This window comes from Trematomus bernacchii, unplaced genomic scaffold (assembly GCF_902827165.1).
Source record: "Trematomus bernacchii unplaced genomic scaffold, fTreBer1.1, whole genome shotgun sequence".
NCBI lineage: Eukaryota > Metazoa > Chordata > Actinopteri > Perciformes > Nototheniidae > Trematomus > Trematomus bernacchii.
Window position 1 is genome coordinate 8,554,233 of NW_022987593.1, and position 18,766 is coordinate 8,572,998.

The 18,766-nt window shown below is 41.0% G+C and overlaps 1 protein-coding gene across 1 annotated transcript in view; it reads left to right on the forward strand.

Annotated features, from left to right (window-relative positions):
- Positions 1-18,524, forward strand: part of znf827 (zinc finger protein 827) — a 67,562-nt gene extending 49,038 nt beyond the window's left edge. Inside the window, 7 exon segments of the mRNA XM_034129972.1 lie at positions 60-160; positions 4,310-4,447; positions 5,627-5,798; positions 7,034-7,200; positions 10,113-10,322; positions 10,639-10,816; positions 14,352-18,524. Of these exon segments, the coding sequence (XP_033985863.1) occupies positions 60-160; positions 4,310-4,447; positions 5,627-5,798; positions 7,034-7,200; positions 10,113-10,322; positions 10,639-10,816; positions 14,352-15,381 (1,996 nt within the window). The 3' untranslated portion in view covers positions 15,382-18,524.
- Positions 18,525-18,766: the final 242 nt, after the last annotated feature.

An 18,766-nucleotide genomic window follows, 5' to 3' on the forward strand; every position in this document is an offset into this window, starting at 1 on the left:
TACAGTATGTGTTAAATTTAGTAGCTGAGTAACTTTTAATATTATGTATCATGTTTCAGTCCGTTTCTGGATGAGTGCTTCAGACAATCACCCTTTAACTCTCGCTCGAAGAGCTCTTCCCCCGCAGAAGCAAGCTCTTCTACCAGGGCACTATTCCACGGTAAGACGCATGGGAAACACACACACACACACACACACACACACTAATGCAACATACTGTAGTAGTAGTGGTAGAGGAACGGACATTTCTAGCAGTTTCTTGCAGGATCATAGAACACGGATGGCCAATATATTTTACTTGTATACTTCTTAAACATCCAAATCAATGAAAGGACTGTGAGGGAAACGCATGCAGACAGCATTATGTAGCCTTTATACTAGCCTTTGGTAAAATGATATCAAAGAACTTCAATTTCTATTCTAGCACGAATTATATGAAGCCTATCACTTTTATAAACCATCGCCATTTTTGTTTTCATACCAAGTCCTTGTTACTCTTTTTAAATATGTAAACCGGGTTCCGGTGGGACCATTCAATTAGTCGGAAACAATCGTGATGATCAGATTATTCACGTTTTGGTCATTTTTCAAGCAGTGGACATTTAGAGTCTTTTGGTTCTGGATGTTGGTTAGACAAGTCAAGCACATTGAAGGTGTTTTAACATTTCAAAGACTAAACAATTAATCAAGAAAATAATAAAAGGATTGATCCATTTTATATTAAATGTTAGTTGTAGCTGCAGTTTCAATATGTCCATACAGAGAGTATCTCCTTCTCCGAAGAAATAATAATAAGACGGAACAAATGTATCTTCAGCTGGCCCAAACAAGACGTTAACTGCCAACACTCATTACGGTTCCATCCTTCATAGTCCAGTATCTTCAAAGACAAGCATCAAAGTCTTCCAGTTATTCTCACTGTAGCTTGAAGAAATAACTGATTATGCAGAGATGCTCATTATACAGTTTCATACATGTGCATGCATATACAGTTAACACTCACACACACACTCTCTCTCTCCCAGAAGCTTTGTAGCCTGCCGTGTTACTCAACCACGAATGAAGACATCTCTAAATCTGAGTGTACAGCCACGAGGACACATCTCAATTAACCACCTCACACTTTACATGATCCCACCCCCCTCTCCCCGTTTCATATTCAGAGCTCCGTCCTCTTCTCTGCCCTCTCACACATTTCCCCAGCCCGGAGGCCTCTGCCCGGGGCATCCCCCCGCTCCCTCTCCTCCCCTCTTCCCTGGCATCCCAGAACTTCCCTCCATGTTCCTTTGGCAGTGAGAGATCCAGAGGTTAATTAGCTTGTGCCAGCTTTGCCTGTCCCTCTGCCAGTTAATGAAAATCTGATTGGCTTCTGGGTGTCAAGAGTGTCCTGAAAGTTAATTCGCCCAGCCCACCTCCCCTTTCCCTTGTGTGTTTAAGCTTCAGACTCTGCTGCTCACTCTTCTACTGTAGTACTATTGTGCTCTTCTCTCTGCTTCATGTGTCTCTCTCTATGCCTGTACATTTTCTTTTAGTGTTTTCTTTTTTTGATCTTCTCTTTCTCCAAAAGTATTTCTAGTTGGAGTTGTAGGAAGGCAGACTTTTATTACCCAGATTTTCTGTTCAGTGGTTGGTAAACCTAGTAACCATTCCTGTTAGTTGACACCACCTTTCCCTTATAACCCAGCATAAATATAGTCAAAGGTTTAGCTAAGTGTATTAAAGGACATGATATTGATTATTATTAGTACACAATAATAATGGTTTGATGAATTGGAAGTTACAATAGGTTGCTGTGTTGTAAATTATATTTTGTATTTGAAAAAACAAGCAAATAATAACATAGTTAGAGTCTTTGACAATTTCAAATAAGGAAAAGAAGTATACGTGTACTTTTTTAGTATATATCATATGATATAAATGTATGTAGAAGTAAAATTGTGCATATTTTCCTTTTTTACGCACGAATAAGTGAGTCATTTTGCTTTAATCTGAGGTTTAGCTAAATCCTTAAATGTATTCTTTATATCCCTCCGTCTCGCTCCTGCTTCAATAGCACTAATAAAGCCATTAACCACCTTCAGGCTCAAGCCACACCCTCACTGGTTTAATCATCAGTGTGTTTGGGGGGTCGTGGTCTTTGCTGCCCGGCTTCTCCTCACCTCGTGCGACCAGGCCGTCCCCGAGTCTCTCTCTGAGTCAGGACAAGTTCATGCTTTATGTGCTAAGCTTCAGCTACACGCACTATAAGAAGATATCTCGACAGGGTTGAGGAATATAAAACCCAAATAATAATATAATAAAATTAGGAAGAAAATGCCTATAAGTAGCACACATGCATTTTGCCTTTATTGTGTGTCCCTCTTTACCATTGAACTGCCTGTGTACATACCAAATAGTTTGCATATGAATACTAACTACTCTCGGGAAAAGAAGTACTATTTTTATTTTGCTTCTCAACAAACAAAGGCACACAACTCAAATGCAGTAGATGCATGTACAGTAGACGGGCACAGTGAGGATTAAATATGTGACACAAGTAATATAGTACCTGAACATTCCAGAAAGGATTCTTTGCTTTTGTGGTACCTTTGCCACCAAACCACCTCATCAATGTGTTTTGTATAAAAAGAAAAATGTAATGTTGAAAAGTGAGTTTAAGACGCTACCAAAACTTGTTGTTTTATTATAAACCGTGTTTAATGTGGCATAAAGATTCCTTTTCTCTTTTGTATCATCCTTTGAAATGATTTCCATCTGCAATCTGAATCAAAACGTTTAGTGAGAACGAACGTTTGTCCATCCTTTATGAACACTGAAAGTAAACTCTTTTTCGGATTCATTGAAAATACAAATATGTTAGCCAATGTCAGTCCGTGTATCATGCTCTCTGAACAATTCATAGACTAGACAAGAGTAAGAACCCCATTTCAATTTGCAAACAGTTGTATAGCCTTATTTAAAAAGTACAATGTCTTTATCCTCTTGCATTACCCTCAGTCCTATGGTGAGGTTAAATTCAAACAGAAACTTAAATTCTTCAGATTCAAAGCAGCTGAAAATAGTTTCTCTCACTCTTTTTATTTCTTTGATTACGGAGTGTAGGGGAGAGGGGGGGGGGGGGGCGTACAGTGAGGAGCGCTACAGTGAAGTGTGTGTGCTGCAGGCTGTAGAGCAGAGGACTGGTGCTGGCTGTTGACATTAAGAATGCATTTGCACTTCATCCCACCCGCAGGCTACACAAGGAGCATCTGTCAAATGGTAGCAGACAGGTTGAAGTCTTGTGGGTTAGCAAATTAACACACAGTGTATCAGTAGTTCTGTTTCACTGAGAGAGAAGGCAATGAGACTTTCCCTGATAGATTACACCATTTTCATTTGTAGATTTGGGCTATTCAATAATTGAACTAGATGTGTCCGTCTGATTCTCTTTTTCCGTCTCTATAATAATTTAAATCTTCTATTGTTGTCTTTTCTGTTTGTCCTGTTGCCATTCCCCCTTTACCTGTCTGTGTATGGGTTACATCCAGAGGCAGAGAAAGCCCAACAACCTCCATAAGAGGATAACCCAGGATCCTATATGAGGAGGTTATAGCTGTGTAAAAAGCATTGTATTATTTATTCTGTGTTTTGTGATTAGCTAGCTGCCAGGTGCTTGTAACTTCATAATTAGTTGACAGACATGAGAGAGCTTATAATCAGATATCCTTTATTTAGTCCCACAGTTTACAGCGAAGGGACAGTTCAGATAAAAGGCAAAAACTAAATTAGTAGGCTTACATATTTAAAAACAAGATGGTATATAAAATAACATATAAGAAGCTAGTGAACTATCAGCCAGTATTTTTTTCTATTACTCTCTGTAAGAAAGCCAAGCACATTTACCAGAATGTCAAAGTATTCCTTAATAAAGATATTGAATGGACTAAACAAGACGGTATCCTATATTGTATCGTTTTAGCTGTTTTACTGGTGTTAAATCTCATAAAAAATTGATGTAAATGTGGAATCCTAGTGGTTATTATACATACTGTACCATACATTTAACTGTTGCTACAACTTTCTCCGGTTTGTTTCGGACCATTGCTGCATCCGCCCGTCTCCCACCGTCTTACTATTGAACTAAAGGCAAAATGAAAAAAAGTTACCAATACCACCATGATCTGTGGCACACGGTAGTTGGTAGTTTCAGCATCAGTCCATAATCAAACTTAAGTTACAGTAGCACGACCTAACAGCATTTGGTCTTCCTGCAGAGGCTTTTGTCTCGGCAGTGAATGATGAGTTTGGTTTTGTGCGTTTTGTGTCCCAGACTCAGAGAAGGACGACGGGGAGCTGGGAAACGGGATCGCCCAGTGGAGACTAAACGAGCAGCTCTTCCCCTGTCCTGTCTGTGGCAAAGTGTTCGGTAGACAGCAGACTCTCTCCAGACATCTGTCTCTACACACAGGTAAATAAAAACACAAATAAGTTGTTTAAGCGTTGTTGTTTTTAATGTATAGCTGTTTGCTGTGTGCGTGCGTGTGTTTGTGTTTCCCACAGTGAGTAAATAAGGTTGACTAGACTAGATTACCCTTCCTTTAAAGAGATTACTACCATGATTAGTCTCACTGGGAAATCTGCCCGTCTAATTACCCAGCTAGAGGGATGCCTCACAGAGTATCTACACACACCCAGAAACACACACCACTAATTCTGATGCAGTCCCGATTGGTTCCCTCATTCACTTTCTCTCTCACACACGGGAGACTTCCCCAGGATGAAGCTATACGCTCCCTTGTGTCCTGATTACACTGTGTTTTTTAAACTTGGCCCTTCTTTGCTCCCAATTGATCCATTCTATCTCATCACTGTCTTCTCCAATCCCTCCCCGGTACTTATTAGGAAAATAAATTAATGAATATCCTGCTCATGCAATTTTATTTAAAGCACATTAACGCTGGATTAGAATTTAATGCAACCTAGTTGGGATTGCAGACTAAATCACCGGGAGCACAAATGGAGACTCGTGTACAAAATGCCCCCACACAATTGGACATGCTCTCACATTTTGCGTGCACACACTACACACGCGCCATCTGAGAGTGTTGGCTGTGAACAGCTTGGCCACACCACAGAGAGCAGAAGCAGGGGCATATGTCAGTGTGATGGTCTTTTTGGTTTCCCCCGGCGACATAAAGGTTGCCTGGCTTCATGTCCGTGGGGCAAATGGTGTGTGTGTTTGAGGCGGGGTTATCGGGAGGGGGGTTAGAGGTTGTGATGATTTTGTTTTTGCTAAATATTATAATTTGATCCATCTAAATGTAATTTTATAGGGCTTGAAAATAAGGTAAAATTGTGTCTATACAGGCTTGATATTTTCACCATATCGTGGCATCTACAGGAATGTCCAGATGCTTCCCTGAAAAGTAGATTTAGTCAGACAACACATGGTGGTTTTTTTTCTTCCTCTTTCCCAGGATCAGAGTTACAGTTGGGGTCAGGCAAAGGTGAGGCAGGGCTAGGCATTAAGCAATTAGGTTTAAGCTTGTTTTAAAGTCTCACAGGCTGAGCGTAACTTAATAAAAAATATAATCTGAGGTAATGTTTACTGTAACCCGGGGTCTCGCGTCTGTGTTTATTTTTGCAGAAGAGAGGAAGTACAAATGTCACCTTTGTCCTTATGCAGCCAAGTGCAGGGCTAACCTCAATCAGCACCTGACCATCCACTCTGTGAAGCTGGTCAACACGGACGCCGAGCAGATCGTCAGCGCTGTGACCGCCGAGTCCGCCGAGCGCAAGAACTGCCTGTACTACTACAGGTAGTGAGAACACAGCAGAAACTCTCTCTGGGATGTCTCGAGCCAGTAGCACAGGATACAATGTTGGCTTTTAAATACAATTCTATCTGCTGCTTGATGCCCAAGTATATCTTGATATCTCTTGATTGAATTACTCCCCACTGCTCTATTTTGTTCATCTGTTTTCAGTGTTCTCTCCCCTTTTGGGAGTAATTTATCTGGAAATGATCAAAATTGAGTTTTATTAGAAAATAAATTCCAGACTCTTTCATTTTGTATATAGAGTATGGAGCTGGAGCTAGAAGACACATAGTCCAAAGGTAAAATAAAAATATCGCCTAAAGTTTCCAAATTTACATTTCCAAAAAAAATAGTTTGTGGAGTTATGAGCTGAAATGTTTCTTCTTCAGGTGACTTCCTGGAGTTGCATGGCATTCTTAAAGAATCCTAAGTGAGCTTTAGATGTATTTATATTGAATTAAATGTATGGTATCCGAAAGGGATGATGCAATTTTTAAAATAGTTTCAATACAGAGCCTGAAGCTTAAATGCTCAACACAATGGTTAATTGCTTTTGCTCATTTTCAGCTCTTGTCGCTGGGCTTTTACATGTTCTGTGTAATTATATTATTATTGTGTATATACAGTTTTTAGTATCATAAAACCACAATACACTACAAATATGGCAATGCAATAAAATACACTGATACAGATACAGTAATGCCAATGGACCTTTTGTTAATTTACAAAACAATTGGCTTAAAATGGGTACAGCTTTTGGTTTGGTCCAAGTACTTGGATTTAGTTTTAAAAGATTGATTATCTGGAGTTAGTTTAAGTTTAGTTAACTGTGTTTTACAGAGTTGACAAACATTTATGGAGGAAAACACATTTAGAGCTATGATGTGGTATAGCTGTTGCCATTAACAATGGTCTTAGTTATTCTGGTTATGTCTTTTTTGGAAAATATACTTTTTTTTTAAAGAAACTCTGGCTAAAGTGTTTACTGTAATCTTTTCCTCAAACTCCCTGTAAGAAAGCAAATAAGTGTATTTCCCCAAATGTACAATACTTTTGCTTTTAATACTTGAGTGACTGAAAGAATTAGCATCATGTCTGCAGTTAATCTTTATTCAATTAATTAAAATGAATGTTTCCTGGCTGTACCACTTACCAATTTATGCAGCCATAATATAACACTAAAGCTGACTGTTTTTCTCGCCATCTCCCTTCCTCTTCCTCTGTTCTCTGTCCAGCTGCCATGTGTGTGATTTCCAGACCGAGCTGAACGCCCAGTTTGTCAGCCACATGTCGCTCCATGTGGACAAGGAGCAGTGGATGTTCTCGCTGTGCTGCAGCATCTGCGAGTACGTCTGCATGGAGGAGAACGACATGAAGAACCACATTAGTACGGGACATGCAGGTACACAATCAGGCTGCATGACAGAGTAATTCAATTAGTTATTTTGGCTATAAAAGATGGGAAAATAGTGAAAAACTCCCATCCTTGTGACATCGTCAAATGCCTTTTTTCTCCCAACCAACAGTGAAAAACTCAATAATATGCAGAAGTAGTGTATAAATTAAATTGATAATCAAAAATAATATAATTTAAAGGTTTTTGAAGATTGGCTAAGGATATGGACTAAATTTGGCAGTTTGAGCGTGATGTTCTCGTGTCTGCTGTTCGTGCAGCGCTCTCAAACTCCATGTACTGGATAGTAGCAAAGTACATGATTCAACCCCGAGAAAAATGCCTTATGGAGTTATTTTCAAAATTACTCTCACATGTTAGAGTGGGTGGTAGCTTACACATTGTGGCTCTTGTTCCCAGCTCAGAATAGAAATACAGTGCAGTACTTGGACAGTGACACATTTTCTATTGTTTTGGCTCCACACTCAAACACATGGGGTTTAAATTTAACCAAAAACGGACGTTAAAGAGCAGACTCTCAGCTTTTAAGGGTGGGGAGAAGTGTAGCCCTTTTAAACATAGTCCCTGCAATTACTGACAACAATAATGTTACTATACCTACAATATGTGTCTGTAAAACAACCTCAATCTGCAGATTATATTTACAATTAGTTGGTGGTTAAACATTTTTTTAAGAATGAACAATGTACACATCGAAATTGCCTGTCTGGACCGACCAATAATCAATAAAATACTGGTATTTAGTTTATCTTTTAATAAAACCAACATTTCAGAAGCTGGTACCTGTACATTTTTAGTGCAGTTTGCTTAAAATAATGAATTAAATGGTATATTGATTGGAAAGAACTTGGCAGATAAATCGATTGACTAAAATAGACTCAGGAATTCAGCACTATTTCCATTTCAGATACAAAAACAAGTCATGTTTCAGGACAGAACCAACATTTATAACTTCTGAAATATAATAAATTATAGCATCTCCTATGCGTTAATACCTTCTGCACTTGTATGTCATTTATATCGTATATTAGTAACGGCACTTCTGCATTTCGTTGGGCTTGTACCTGTAGTCTGCACGGTGGAATCTAATCCCTATTTTAAGGCTGTTCTCTATCTTCCTGGCATTTTACTGTATACAAAACCAGTCATTTTCAAATCAAAACATCCTCATGTGACGGTAACTAACGCTTCATAAACACAGTTCTGTGTCAGTTCAGAGGACTCGGGGAAAGACGAGCAGGAGAACTGGGTTTCTCTTCAGGTCGACCTTCTGTGGACTTTTAAAGCTGCTGGGTTGAACCTCTGGTGGTCGATATGAGTGTTTTTGTTTAAAACAGCTTTGTCCAGTTTATTGCTGACGTTTTGCTCTTCCACTGTTCCTCCGTGTGAGTGTGTGTGTGGTGCTTGTGTGGGTGGGTGGGATTGTCCGGCATAGACAGCTGAGGGGTCTTTCAGAGGCCACGGTGGCCTTGTTTATCTGAGAAGGTTGGCCCTTATCGTGCCTGAGGGGAAAAAATCAATAGGCCTCGGTTCCTTTGGAGACGAGCTGGGTTTACGATGCCACTGTGGCCATCTTTTAAGTCTCTCAGCCTGGCTTGGCATTTATCTCAGTCTCACACAAGATGGACACCACCACCAAACACACACATCATGTACAGGAGTGTGGCTTATATTCACACTTTCTACCTTCTACATGTGGACTTTTTCATGGTCCAGCACTGTTTTGTTAAAGTGTGTATTCTTCAGAGAGTAAGGTAGACGGAGCAGCACTCAGAGTGAATGCTGACAGACTGTAAAAGGCTAGTTATCTGGTCAACTGTGTAGAGAAGACCAGGCATGAGATGGATGAGCTCAGCAGGAGTCGCAGTTCAAGCTGTGAGGACTGGACTCGACTTGGGGAAAAGGTTGGTTGGGTGCCCTTCTCCACGGGGGGGGAAGGAGCTGAATTATGTGACGGTTTTACTTAATATCTACCCTGGGTACTTTTGGCAGACCGGCAGACTTGGCCTTTTTATTTCTGTTCTTATGTCTTAAATAATGCCAGACGATCATGGACGAAGTTATTCTGTAAAAGGAATATTTTTCAATAAAGGTGTATTTCAAGGTCAAGGCCCAAGCACCTTTTTTATTTTTTTATCCTTCCCCCTTTTTTTGCTCATATTCTGTGGCATTAACCTTTTGAATATTGTAAGAGAAGGCAAGTGTATGTTAAATACTGCAGCAGAGCAGATACAAGCTCCCTCCAGCTGGTTCAATACCGTATTCAAGATGCTACTGTGAATGACCCTGGTTTATTTAGATTTGATTGAAGGCAATTAACCATATCTTCCGTTTAAAGTATAAAACGGTGTGTGTGCACAGCATGCAGGCATCCTTGTGTGTTTGCCGGCGTTAAAAAGATAGGTCAGCCATTTCAGGCTCCTTGCAGCCTTTTCTCCCTCCTTTCACTCCCTCCTGAGTGAATGCCCTTTGTTGAGCAGTGCCCTGAGATGCTCCCGCCATCTTAGCTCCTTCGGCCATGACCCACGCTCCTCACCCCTCCCTCCCTCGCTCCTTCTCGCCCCCCCCCCTCCCCTTCTAATTCCATCTCTCTGCCGAGTGAATTACAGACTTCGAGAAGGAGATCAATAAAAAGCCCACTGCATCTTGATTTGATGGGCAGCAGGGCCTCAGTCAGAGCACAGGGCGATTGAGGCTGCCTGCTTCTCTTCGGTTTGTGTGTTCGTGCAAGTCATAACGGTTCAGATTCTTCAAGATAAAGGATACCCTGACATTTCTGCAGGGTTTCAGTTTATATATTTTCCTATTAGATGGAGGGGCTATATTTCTCCCCTAAGACTATTTTTCGATCATACGAATACAAATATCTCACTTTCTGCTATCTGTCCTCTTGTGTCCAGGTCTGAACTCGAGGAGTCCCCTCAGCGAGACCAAGAGCACCTCCTCGTCCCTCTCGGCCCTCAGCGACTCACTGAACAGCTGCGAGGGCGGAGACCTCACCCACGTTAACGAAGAGCTCAGGGGTCTGCTCGCCCTGCCCTCCTCTGCCGGCAGCCAGTCCAGCTCTGGGAGCCACTCGGGGTCCGGAACTGAGGACAAGTCTGAAAAAGGCAAGGAGTTGTGGGTTCATGTGCACTTCATAATTGTAGTGCATCTGAAAAGTTATCTTCAACAATATACATTATATTCAATACTGACTAGGCAAAACTACCATTTAAAGAAAATGTCAGGTATTATGTCAGAAACTCTTTGATTAAGAGTGATCAAAAAACCCATCAGTATCATGGAATTCTAATTAAAAATAATTCTATTGGACCTGTCTTCTCTCCTGTTTCTGAACTCCCTTCCTGTAGATAATGATTTACGTGATTTCCCTCTGAAGAGCCAACCCAGACTCACCCTCTCTCCTCTTTTCCTTCTCCACAGGCTTCGAGTGTGTCTTCTGCAATTTTGTGTGCAAGACGCGTAGCATGTACGAACGGCACCTGCAGATCCACCTCATCACGCGAATGTTCGAGTGCGACGTCTGCCACAAGTTCCTCAAGACGCCCGAGCAGCTGCTGGAGCACAAGAAGTGTCACACCGTCCCCTCCGGAGGGCTCAAGTAAGGAAAGCAAGTACAGACAGAGGTTCCTAACTCCCCCCCCCCCCCCCCCCCCCCCCCCACCCCCCCCCTCCCTCACCCTGTCAATTCATTACTTACATAAACACATACAGTACATACACAGTCATAGTTAGGCTGTGCAAGTTACTGCATATTTGAAAGTTGCTTAATTAGGCTAAAACTCAACCATCAGGCACAAGGGTTTTATTCATTGCGTCCACTATTTAACATTGACTTTCCTAAAATGATGTCACATGTGGTAAAGGCGTACACAATCATATTTCTTTCAAATAGGAGCTTGTCACAGTCATACAGCTGAAGACAGGAACACGATTTGAGGTCTATTTAGAGCCATGTGTCCTTAATCAGCTAACCTCACTTCCATGTTCGTTATCTGCGGCCAGAAGAGGAAACGATACAAGCTGTAGTTTTGCTCGACAGCTTCTCTTGGCAGGTCTAAGTTATTAGACAGTGGTCCCTGTGTCTGAGTGGCTGCTCTGAACAGAAGGGAGAGTGGAAAGGATGGAAATGGGCTTCCCCTCAGGGTCTGTTGTTCCACTGCCCACAGCTAGCAGCCATGCCAAAGAAAAATATCTGAAGCATTGCATTCCAGAAACCCCCCTCCCCCGAATACAGACACTTGTATAAAATCTGTTGGCACACCTCGAGAGAACAAAACATTTAGAACAAGCACAAACGTCAGATCTGTAGCATTGATCAGTCTAGGTCTGTACAAAGGTAACCCTCTCTAAAGTTCAATTTGGCCAATCAGATTTCCTTCAGCAGGATACACATAACTGTAGTAAGATACATTATAATATAAATACAAGTGTATGCTGTTTTGTTTTTTTAGGTAAAATGCACTTCCAATTAGGGCTGCTCAATTAATCGTATTTTAATCGCAATTACGATTATGGCTTGCAACGATTACGAAAACAACGTAATCGAAATAAAACGATTTTTTTTAAATAATTATTATTACTTTTTTTTTTTTTTTTTATATAATTTTTTTTTTTTTATTGGTCTTTCAGTTGAATTATACTTAAAGTTCAGGGTAATCAACTGTTAAAAACATACTGTTCAAATGTTTTCTCCAATAAATGTATGTTTTCAAAGTAAATGGATAATCGTTTTTAATAATCGTGATATCAATTATTGACCCAAATAATCGAGATTATGATTTTTGCCATAATCGAGCAGCCCTACTTCCAATTGTAGAATCCCTAATAATGAATTATAAATCTCTTGAAATCAGCAAAAATACAGAGAGGGAAAAACGGTTGAATTATTTTTAATAGGTTGTGATGACAGCACTGATATAAACATTGTCGTTAAGAGTATTCAAATATGTCATAGTACAACATTTTATTAAGAAAAAATGAAAATAAATAATAGTATGAGATGCTATAAAACCTTCACATTAAAGTATGTCCTGACATTGTTTTCAGGTAATTATATAATATGTCATAAAATATTTTTTAGGTCTTAAAATAGTCCTTAAGAAATATCTAGTACAATATATCATAGAATACTATTACAAAAATGTTCGTACAAAAAGAAAATCATAGTTTATTTATAAAAACTTATAAAATGTATGAAAATAGTCCTTGTAGATTCAGTGTTTTTGCAGGAAGTCAGTGAAACCTGAAATATCAAGAGAGTGTTTCACTGAAAAGCGGAAGATATGTTTGCAGCTGTTTTTAAAGACAGCTGAAAAATAATCTTGGCCCACTGAAGTTTCAGTTTTGGCCCTTTGAGGGGTAACGTTCTGGACTACACATGGTCATAAACACACATCAAGCCACTCGTATATAAACCAAAACGAATGCATGGCTTTTGTGCAAGGAGTAACTCTAATGAAATGCTTTAAAAACATAATGTGCAAACCTATTTCAGACCACAGTTTGCATCCCAACCCCCTACATATAGCCATCTAATTTTATCATATCTTTGATAAGGCAGCCTTGCTTTCCTAACACTGATTGGCTGTTTTGTCGCTCTAGTCTCCCCACATGCCTCCCCCTCCCCCCCCCCCCCCCCCCCCCCCCTCCATCTCCATACTCCAGTCCCTCAGGAGCCTTTGTTGTACTGTCACTCGTTTATGTCCCATTTCAGGTCTGTCAAGCCAACATAAAGCCTGTGTGTCGATCTGAACCACCACAACACACACTGATGTTAGTTTTTAAGTTGACAGCATTTTGGATACTGCAGTAATTAAAATATTTTGTAAAAGATTCATTTCAAGCAACACACAAGCCATTTTCTGTTTTTTAAGTTGTTCTCATAACTCCAGCTGTGCATGTGCAGAATCATTATGGTTATCGCCTCATCTTGTCATAAACAAAGATCTGTGTTTTTTTATCCTATTCTGTGCAGCCATCAGTGGATTTAGGATGTTTTAAACATTGCTAAATATCTGGAAATGGTAGCATATCACTAAATGTTAAAGCTACCATCACAGTTACATATTATTACTTATATGTATATACATATATCCTGTGGTTAACAGAAGACAAACACATAAGAAGCCCCTTTAGAGCTCAAAGATCTCCACACAGCATCTCTTAGTCTTAACTTGAGGAGTTGCTGCTAGCTGTAGTGTGTCAGTGAATATATATAACAGTTTTAAATGTTTCTTCTGTCTGGTGTTAATGTTTTTGAAGCCAGATTCTTTAAGCTGTCGTTCAAAAGGGAAAGAAGCAGGTTGTGGATATTTTAGATTCTTTGTTTTAATAAGGGAGAATCAAAAAAGAGAGGGAAGAGCTGAGGTCCTTTGGTATATTTTATATTTAAATGTATCAGAAAATGTGCTTTAACTTCTTTGCTGTACTGTTTATATCTTCACATGTGAGTTATACTTCCACTTCAAGGTTTACATAGTCTCTTAATTTATGTAAACCACATTATATTTACTGTTAGAAGCAGGCCAGCTGTAGAGTCAGTTATTGGACATTAGGGGTTTTAGATAACCTTGTAGTGCCTACATTTTCTGACCTCAACATCCAGATCAAGGTTTATTTTTTCTCGACTGGTGTGCACACGTGTATACACTCGAGCAATGTGAAGTGTGTCTATGTAGGAGTGTGTAGAAAGGGAGAGAGGGCCTTGACCATTTCGAGGTTTTTCTGAGGTGATTCTGTTCTGCAGGGTTTGTGAAGCGCTTTGGGGCCCAGAGCAGATGAAAGGTGCTATTTAAATGTAAGTGCCACTCCATTCCTTCATTTCCCTTCATGTCCTACTGCTCCAATCTTTTCTCCAGCCTGTCACCCCCCCCCCCCCTCCTCCTCCACCACACACACACATACCTGATCACGTCAATTATCCAACCATTAAACTGCCACACATACCACCATGAGCACACAGAACTCCACATGACACACACTTTACCTGTCCTTCTCCTCCTCTCCATCATTTTGTGTGATTATATTTCAAGGTATGTTATAGATTTTTTTAAATGTAAATTCCCTTCAACTGTCCTTTGCTTTTTTGTGTCGTGTCCTCCCTCCCTACTTCCCCTTTCTGTTGCATTACCCAGGTGCCCTTTCTGCATCTACTCCACCAATCGACCAGCGGCCATGGAGTGCCACCTGAAGACGCACTGTAAGATGGAGTACCGCTGCCGCATCTGCCAGGGCCTGTGGCCCGACCAGGCCTCATTGGAGGCCCACATGCGCGGGCACCGCCTGGGCAACCACTACAAGTGTGAGCAGTGTGGCTACTTGTCCAAGACGGCCAACAAGCTGATCGAGCACGTGCGTGTGCACACGGGCGAGCGGCCCTTCCACTGCGACCGCTGCTCTTATAGCTGCAAGCGCAAGGACAACCTCAACCTGCACAAGAAGCTGAAGCACGCGCCGCGCCAGACTTTCGGCTGCCAAGAGTGCCCTTTCACCACCACACACCCCTTCGTCTTCAGCCGCCACCTCAAGAAACACCAGAGCGGAGGAGCGGGGGGACTGGACGGGGGTCTGGGAGAAGAAGAAGAAGAAGAAGAAGAAGGGGAGGAAGAAGATGAGGAGGCGGGAGAGGAGGAGCTGCCACTCCAGGGATCCTCACCAGGGGGCTCCTCGCTGCGGACGGGTCAGGAGAACTTCCTGTTCTGCAGAGGAGGGGGGAGCAGCGGGGGGAGTGGGAGTAACAGCCCGCTCATGAGCCTGACGGCGTCCCAGGCGCTGCAGTCCGTCGCCCTGTCCCTCACTCTGGGTAAGCCCCAGGGCGCCGGCGGCCCCCTGCACTGCTTACTCGGCACTAACGGAAACAGCGGTTGCAGGACCCCCGGCGGCCCGAGCGGCGGCCCCTCCCTCTTCTTCCCCTCCTCCCGCCACCTGTTGGAGCAGTACAGGAACTACGACCGGGCGCACCTGATGCCCCTCACCACCCTGTTCACCCAAAACAGCCGCTTCACATTCCACTCGCACCCCCACTCCAGATGGCGGCCCGCTACCTCTCCTCTCCTCTTCGCCTCCAACTCGGCGTCCCCCTCCCGCTCTCCACACTCACCCTCCTCCCACAAACACTCCTTCATGGCCTACCTGGGACTGATGGAGAGAGCCAAGACTGTTTGACCTCACCCTGCTCACCCTCCTCGTCCTCCTCCTCCTCCTCACCCTCCCCCTCCCTCCTCGGACGGTGGTGTGAATGACACTGAACCACCGCAGTGGGAGCCACGTCTTTTCCAATCAGAACCAGCAGGATAAGCTGGACCAGACAAACAGATTGAAAAAAAGAAAGGAAACATTTATAAGAGAAAAAGGCTGTACATGCTAAAAATGCATTTATATCAAAAAGCTGCTTTTCTTATCAGTTCTATCAATTGAATTATTACTACTTCAGCTACTACTCTCTATTACCTTATTTTCCGTTTTTAAATGTCTGAATGACTTGGACCCAGTTGCATTATCTGAGGAAACTAACGTATCTCAGTTTTATAGATTTGTTTTCGTTAGTCGTTTGACGAGATAAAAAGATGAAACAAAACTTGCAAGTGCTATATTTTAGTGCATTTTTGTCTATTGCTATTATGCATCGAAATAGCATGCCTGTGTTTCAACTAGCTTTGACGTCATTAGGAAGCTACATTTGAGATATCCTGAAGTGTTAGCGGTGCAACGTGGACAGAACCAATGAAACGGATTGCTTTTCATTGTAAAAGGCACGTTTCCAAAGCAACGCCTCAAACCACGCACTTACTTATTTATCAGTCTTGTACATAGTTTTGTAGCCCCTCCCCCTCCCATCTTTTTGATTTCTGTTGGATTTTTGTATAATGGTGAAAACATGTTATGCATAGCAGCTGCCTGATATCACCTCTGTCTCAGAATATCCTTTAAATGGATAACTAGCTCATTTCAATCGGTTTTTTTGTAAGCTCACCAAACAGAAGATAAGCTGTGATAATGTAAATAAGGAGAATCTGACCTATCATGAGGAGAACTATCGTACATTTATTACTAATGATTTGAATATAAACGTAAGATGATGACAATGAATTTGCACTTACAGATAAATAAGCGGTGAATTATAGAGACATTTTATTTCTGAGACCAGGTGGTAGCGGCGCAGCTTCACATGCAGAACGGTGTATCACGCACCTATACTTAGAAGAGATATATGAGATAACTGTTTTGTGGAGGTGACCAGCTCTGGGTTAGCGAGCTTCCCACAGCCCCGGTCACCACAGGCCGATTCAATGGTGCTTTTTGGAGCTTTTTGTAATTTTTGTGTACAAAAAAAAAGAAAAAAACTGTTCCAAAATGACTTGAATGAATGTATTTTTGTTTATGTACATGAAAAAGAAGCGATACAGAAGTGTGAACAGGGACGTCTTCTGTGCTGGAAAAGACGGGAAAGTTAGTGTGTTTGGTGGCCTTCTGTGTCTTTTGGGTTGTTTTTCATTTTTTTTTTTTTTTTTTTACTTTTTTTACTGAGCCTTTTACATCATAATAAAACATTTTCTACTAACATTCATAAGAGAACCCATCGTGCGAAAAAGGTCCTGTAGGTGCAATGATGAAGCAAAGCCATTCACTTGTACAGCGTTGTGTTCAATGGCTTCTGTTAGGCCCGGCAGACATGGTACTGCTTTTTGTCCCTCCTTTTGAGTTTTAATTGCACTTAATGTAGTTACATTTCAAGCCAAAAGCACTTAAACCTTTAATTTTCCTTTTTTTGAAGTGCAAACTTAGATCCACCATGTCACCATAATGTGAAGTGGACAGTTGTTGCTGTAAATGACTCAATCAACACCCCTTAGTTTCACATGTAGGCGTTTCTAGCAGTGCAAAAGTCCTGCCTGTGTGAAATCAGAGAACGTAAATTAATACAAATTGCACGAATTAGACGGTAGAGGTCAAGCTCTCCCTGGGTACTAAAGGTCCCAGGCTAAATTGTGATAGCCAGTTTTGCACAGTGCTGCACTTTTTGATTAAGAGAATATGTATTTATCCGTAAAATGCTCAAAAGGAGGTATGTTTGCGAGATACGGCAGCAAAGTACAAGCATTTTATTTTGAAATAAAGCTTTACCCTATTCATAGCGCCTGTGTTTTTAAGTGGTCTTCAAGCCAAAATCCCTTATTGTAAAAGGGATTGTTTTTTTATGTTCCTTATGTTCTCCGTGTGTCTATTGTACTCATGCATTTTCTTATATGGAATCATTGTTGCTTTTTATTTTATTTTTCTACTTAACTATGTCAGAAAGATGTTGATTGGACAGAGAGATCATGAATTGTCGAGACCAAAATGTAACTCGCGGCAGGACGTGATGTTAGGATTGAATCCGTCACGTCCTGCTGTGGAGCGATGCCTCGATTGTCCCCTTTACACTGTTTGTTTGTTCCTTTTTGCTCTATCAATGTCTGGCATGCTGTCTCTGGAGTGAAAGGAGCATCCTTCCAACACACACACACACACACACACACACACACACACACACACACACACACACTCACTCTCTCTTCTTGTACTATCTCTGTTATCTTTTATACTCTAGTGCCACTTGGTGGAAGGAAACCACCTGAGACTTCTGAGAATGAGTCAAACTAATTGTCAGGGTCCAAAAGATTTAAGAAAATTTAAGATAAAAAGAATGTGTCTACTCTTGACACCTTTTTTTTTTAAATGTCTGCCTTTTTTATTACAGCGTAATCATGAATGGCTGCACTTCTGTATGCCCCCCCCCCCCTAGTTTGAGTGTAATGTTAAAACAGGGCTCTATCTGTTTATAAAACCAATATTCTTAAGCACTTATTTTTATTTTGCCCATTTGTAAGTCGCACAGTGACCTTTTCTTTAAGAAAAAAAAGCTTGACTACCTTTTCAGCACTTCAGAGTATGCATGAAATTGCCCTCTCTAGTTCTTCAGCACTTAATTGTGTTTAAAACTAACCCCCTCGGTTGCATTTAGTTAGCATCACACTGCACTGTCTACAATCAGTTAGCTTTAAGTTTGGCTGTACGTTATGATTAGAAAAGGCTCAGCTATCTTATCTTTTGGCACTCGGTAAAGATTGGTATGTGCTGTACAAAGCTTTTTTTTATTACTCCATTGTTAAGGCTGTACAGGGTTGTGACGATAACTGGTAAATAGATCATTTGTACTTTTTTGGTTTTGTATTTGTTTTTCTTTGTTTGGCATTATTTTATGTTCAACTTGCCAGGTCTAAATGTAACAGGATTTGAAAGTAAAGCTTACATCAGATATTACGTCAGTGTTTTGTCTTCTCTCTTTCTTCTAATGGTATCACAAATGTTTTCACGACATCAGTCTTACACTTTGCTAAAACACTCAACAAAACTGTTATTTTCCTATCTCTTCTGTGAATACTTAAGGTATCAAAAATACTCATTGTCTCTTATTTCTTAACAACAAACACTTTAGTATGTGTGCTAGATATAACGGATCGCTTTAACACCCTCAACCCCATGCAACTCACAGATATGTGTATAAATG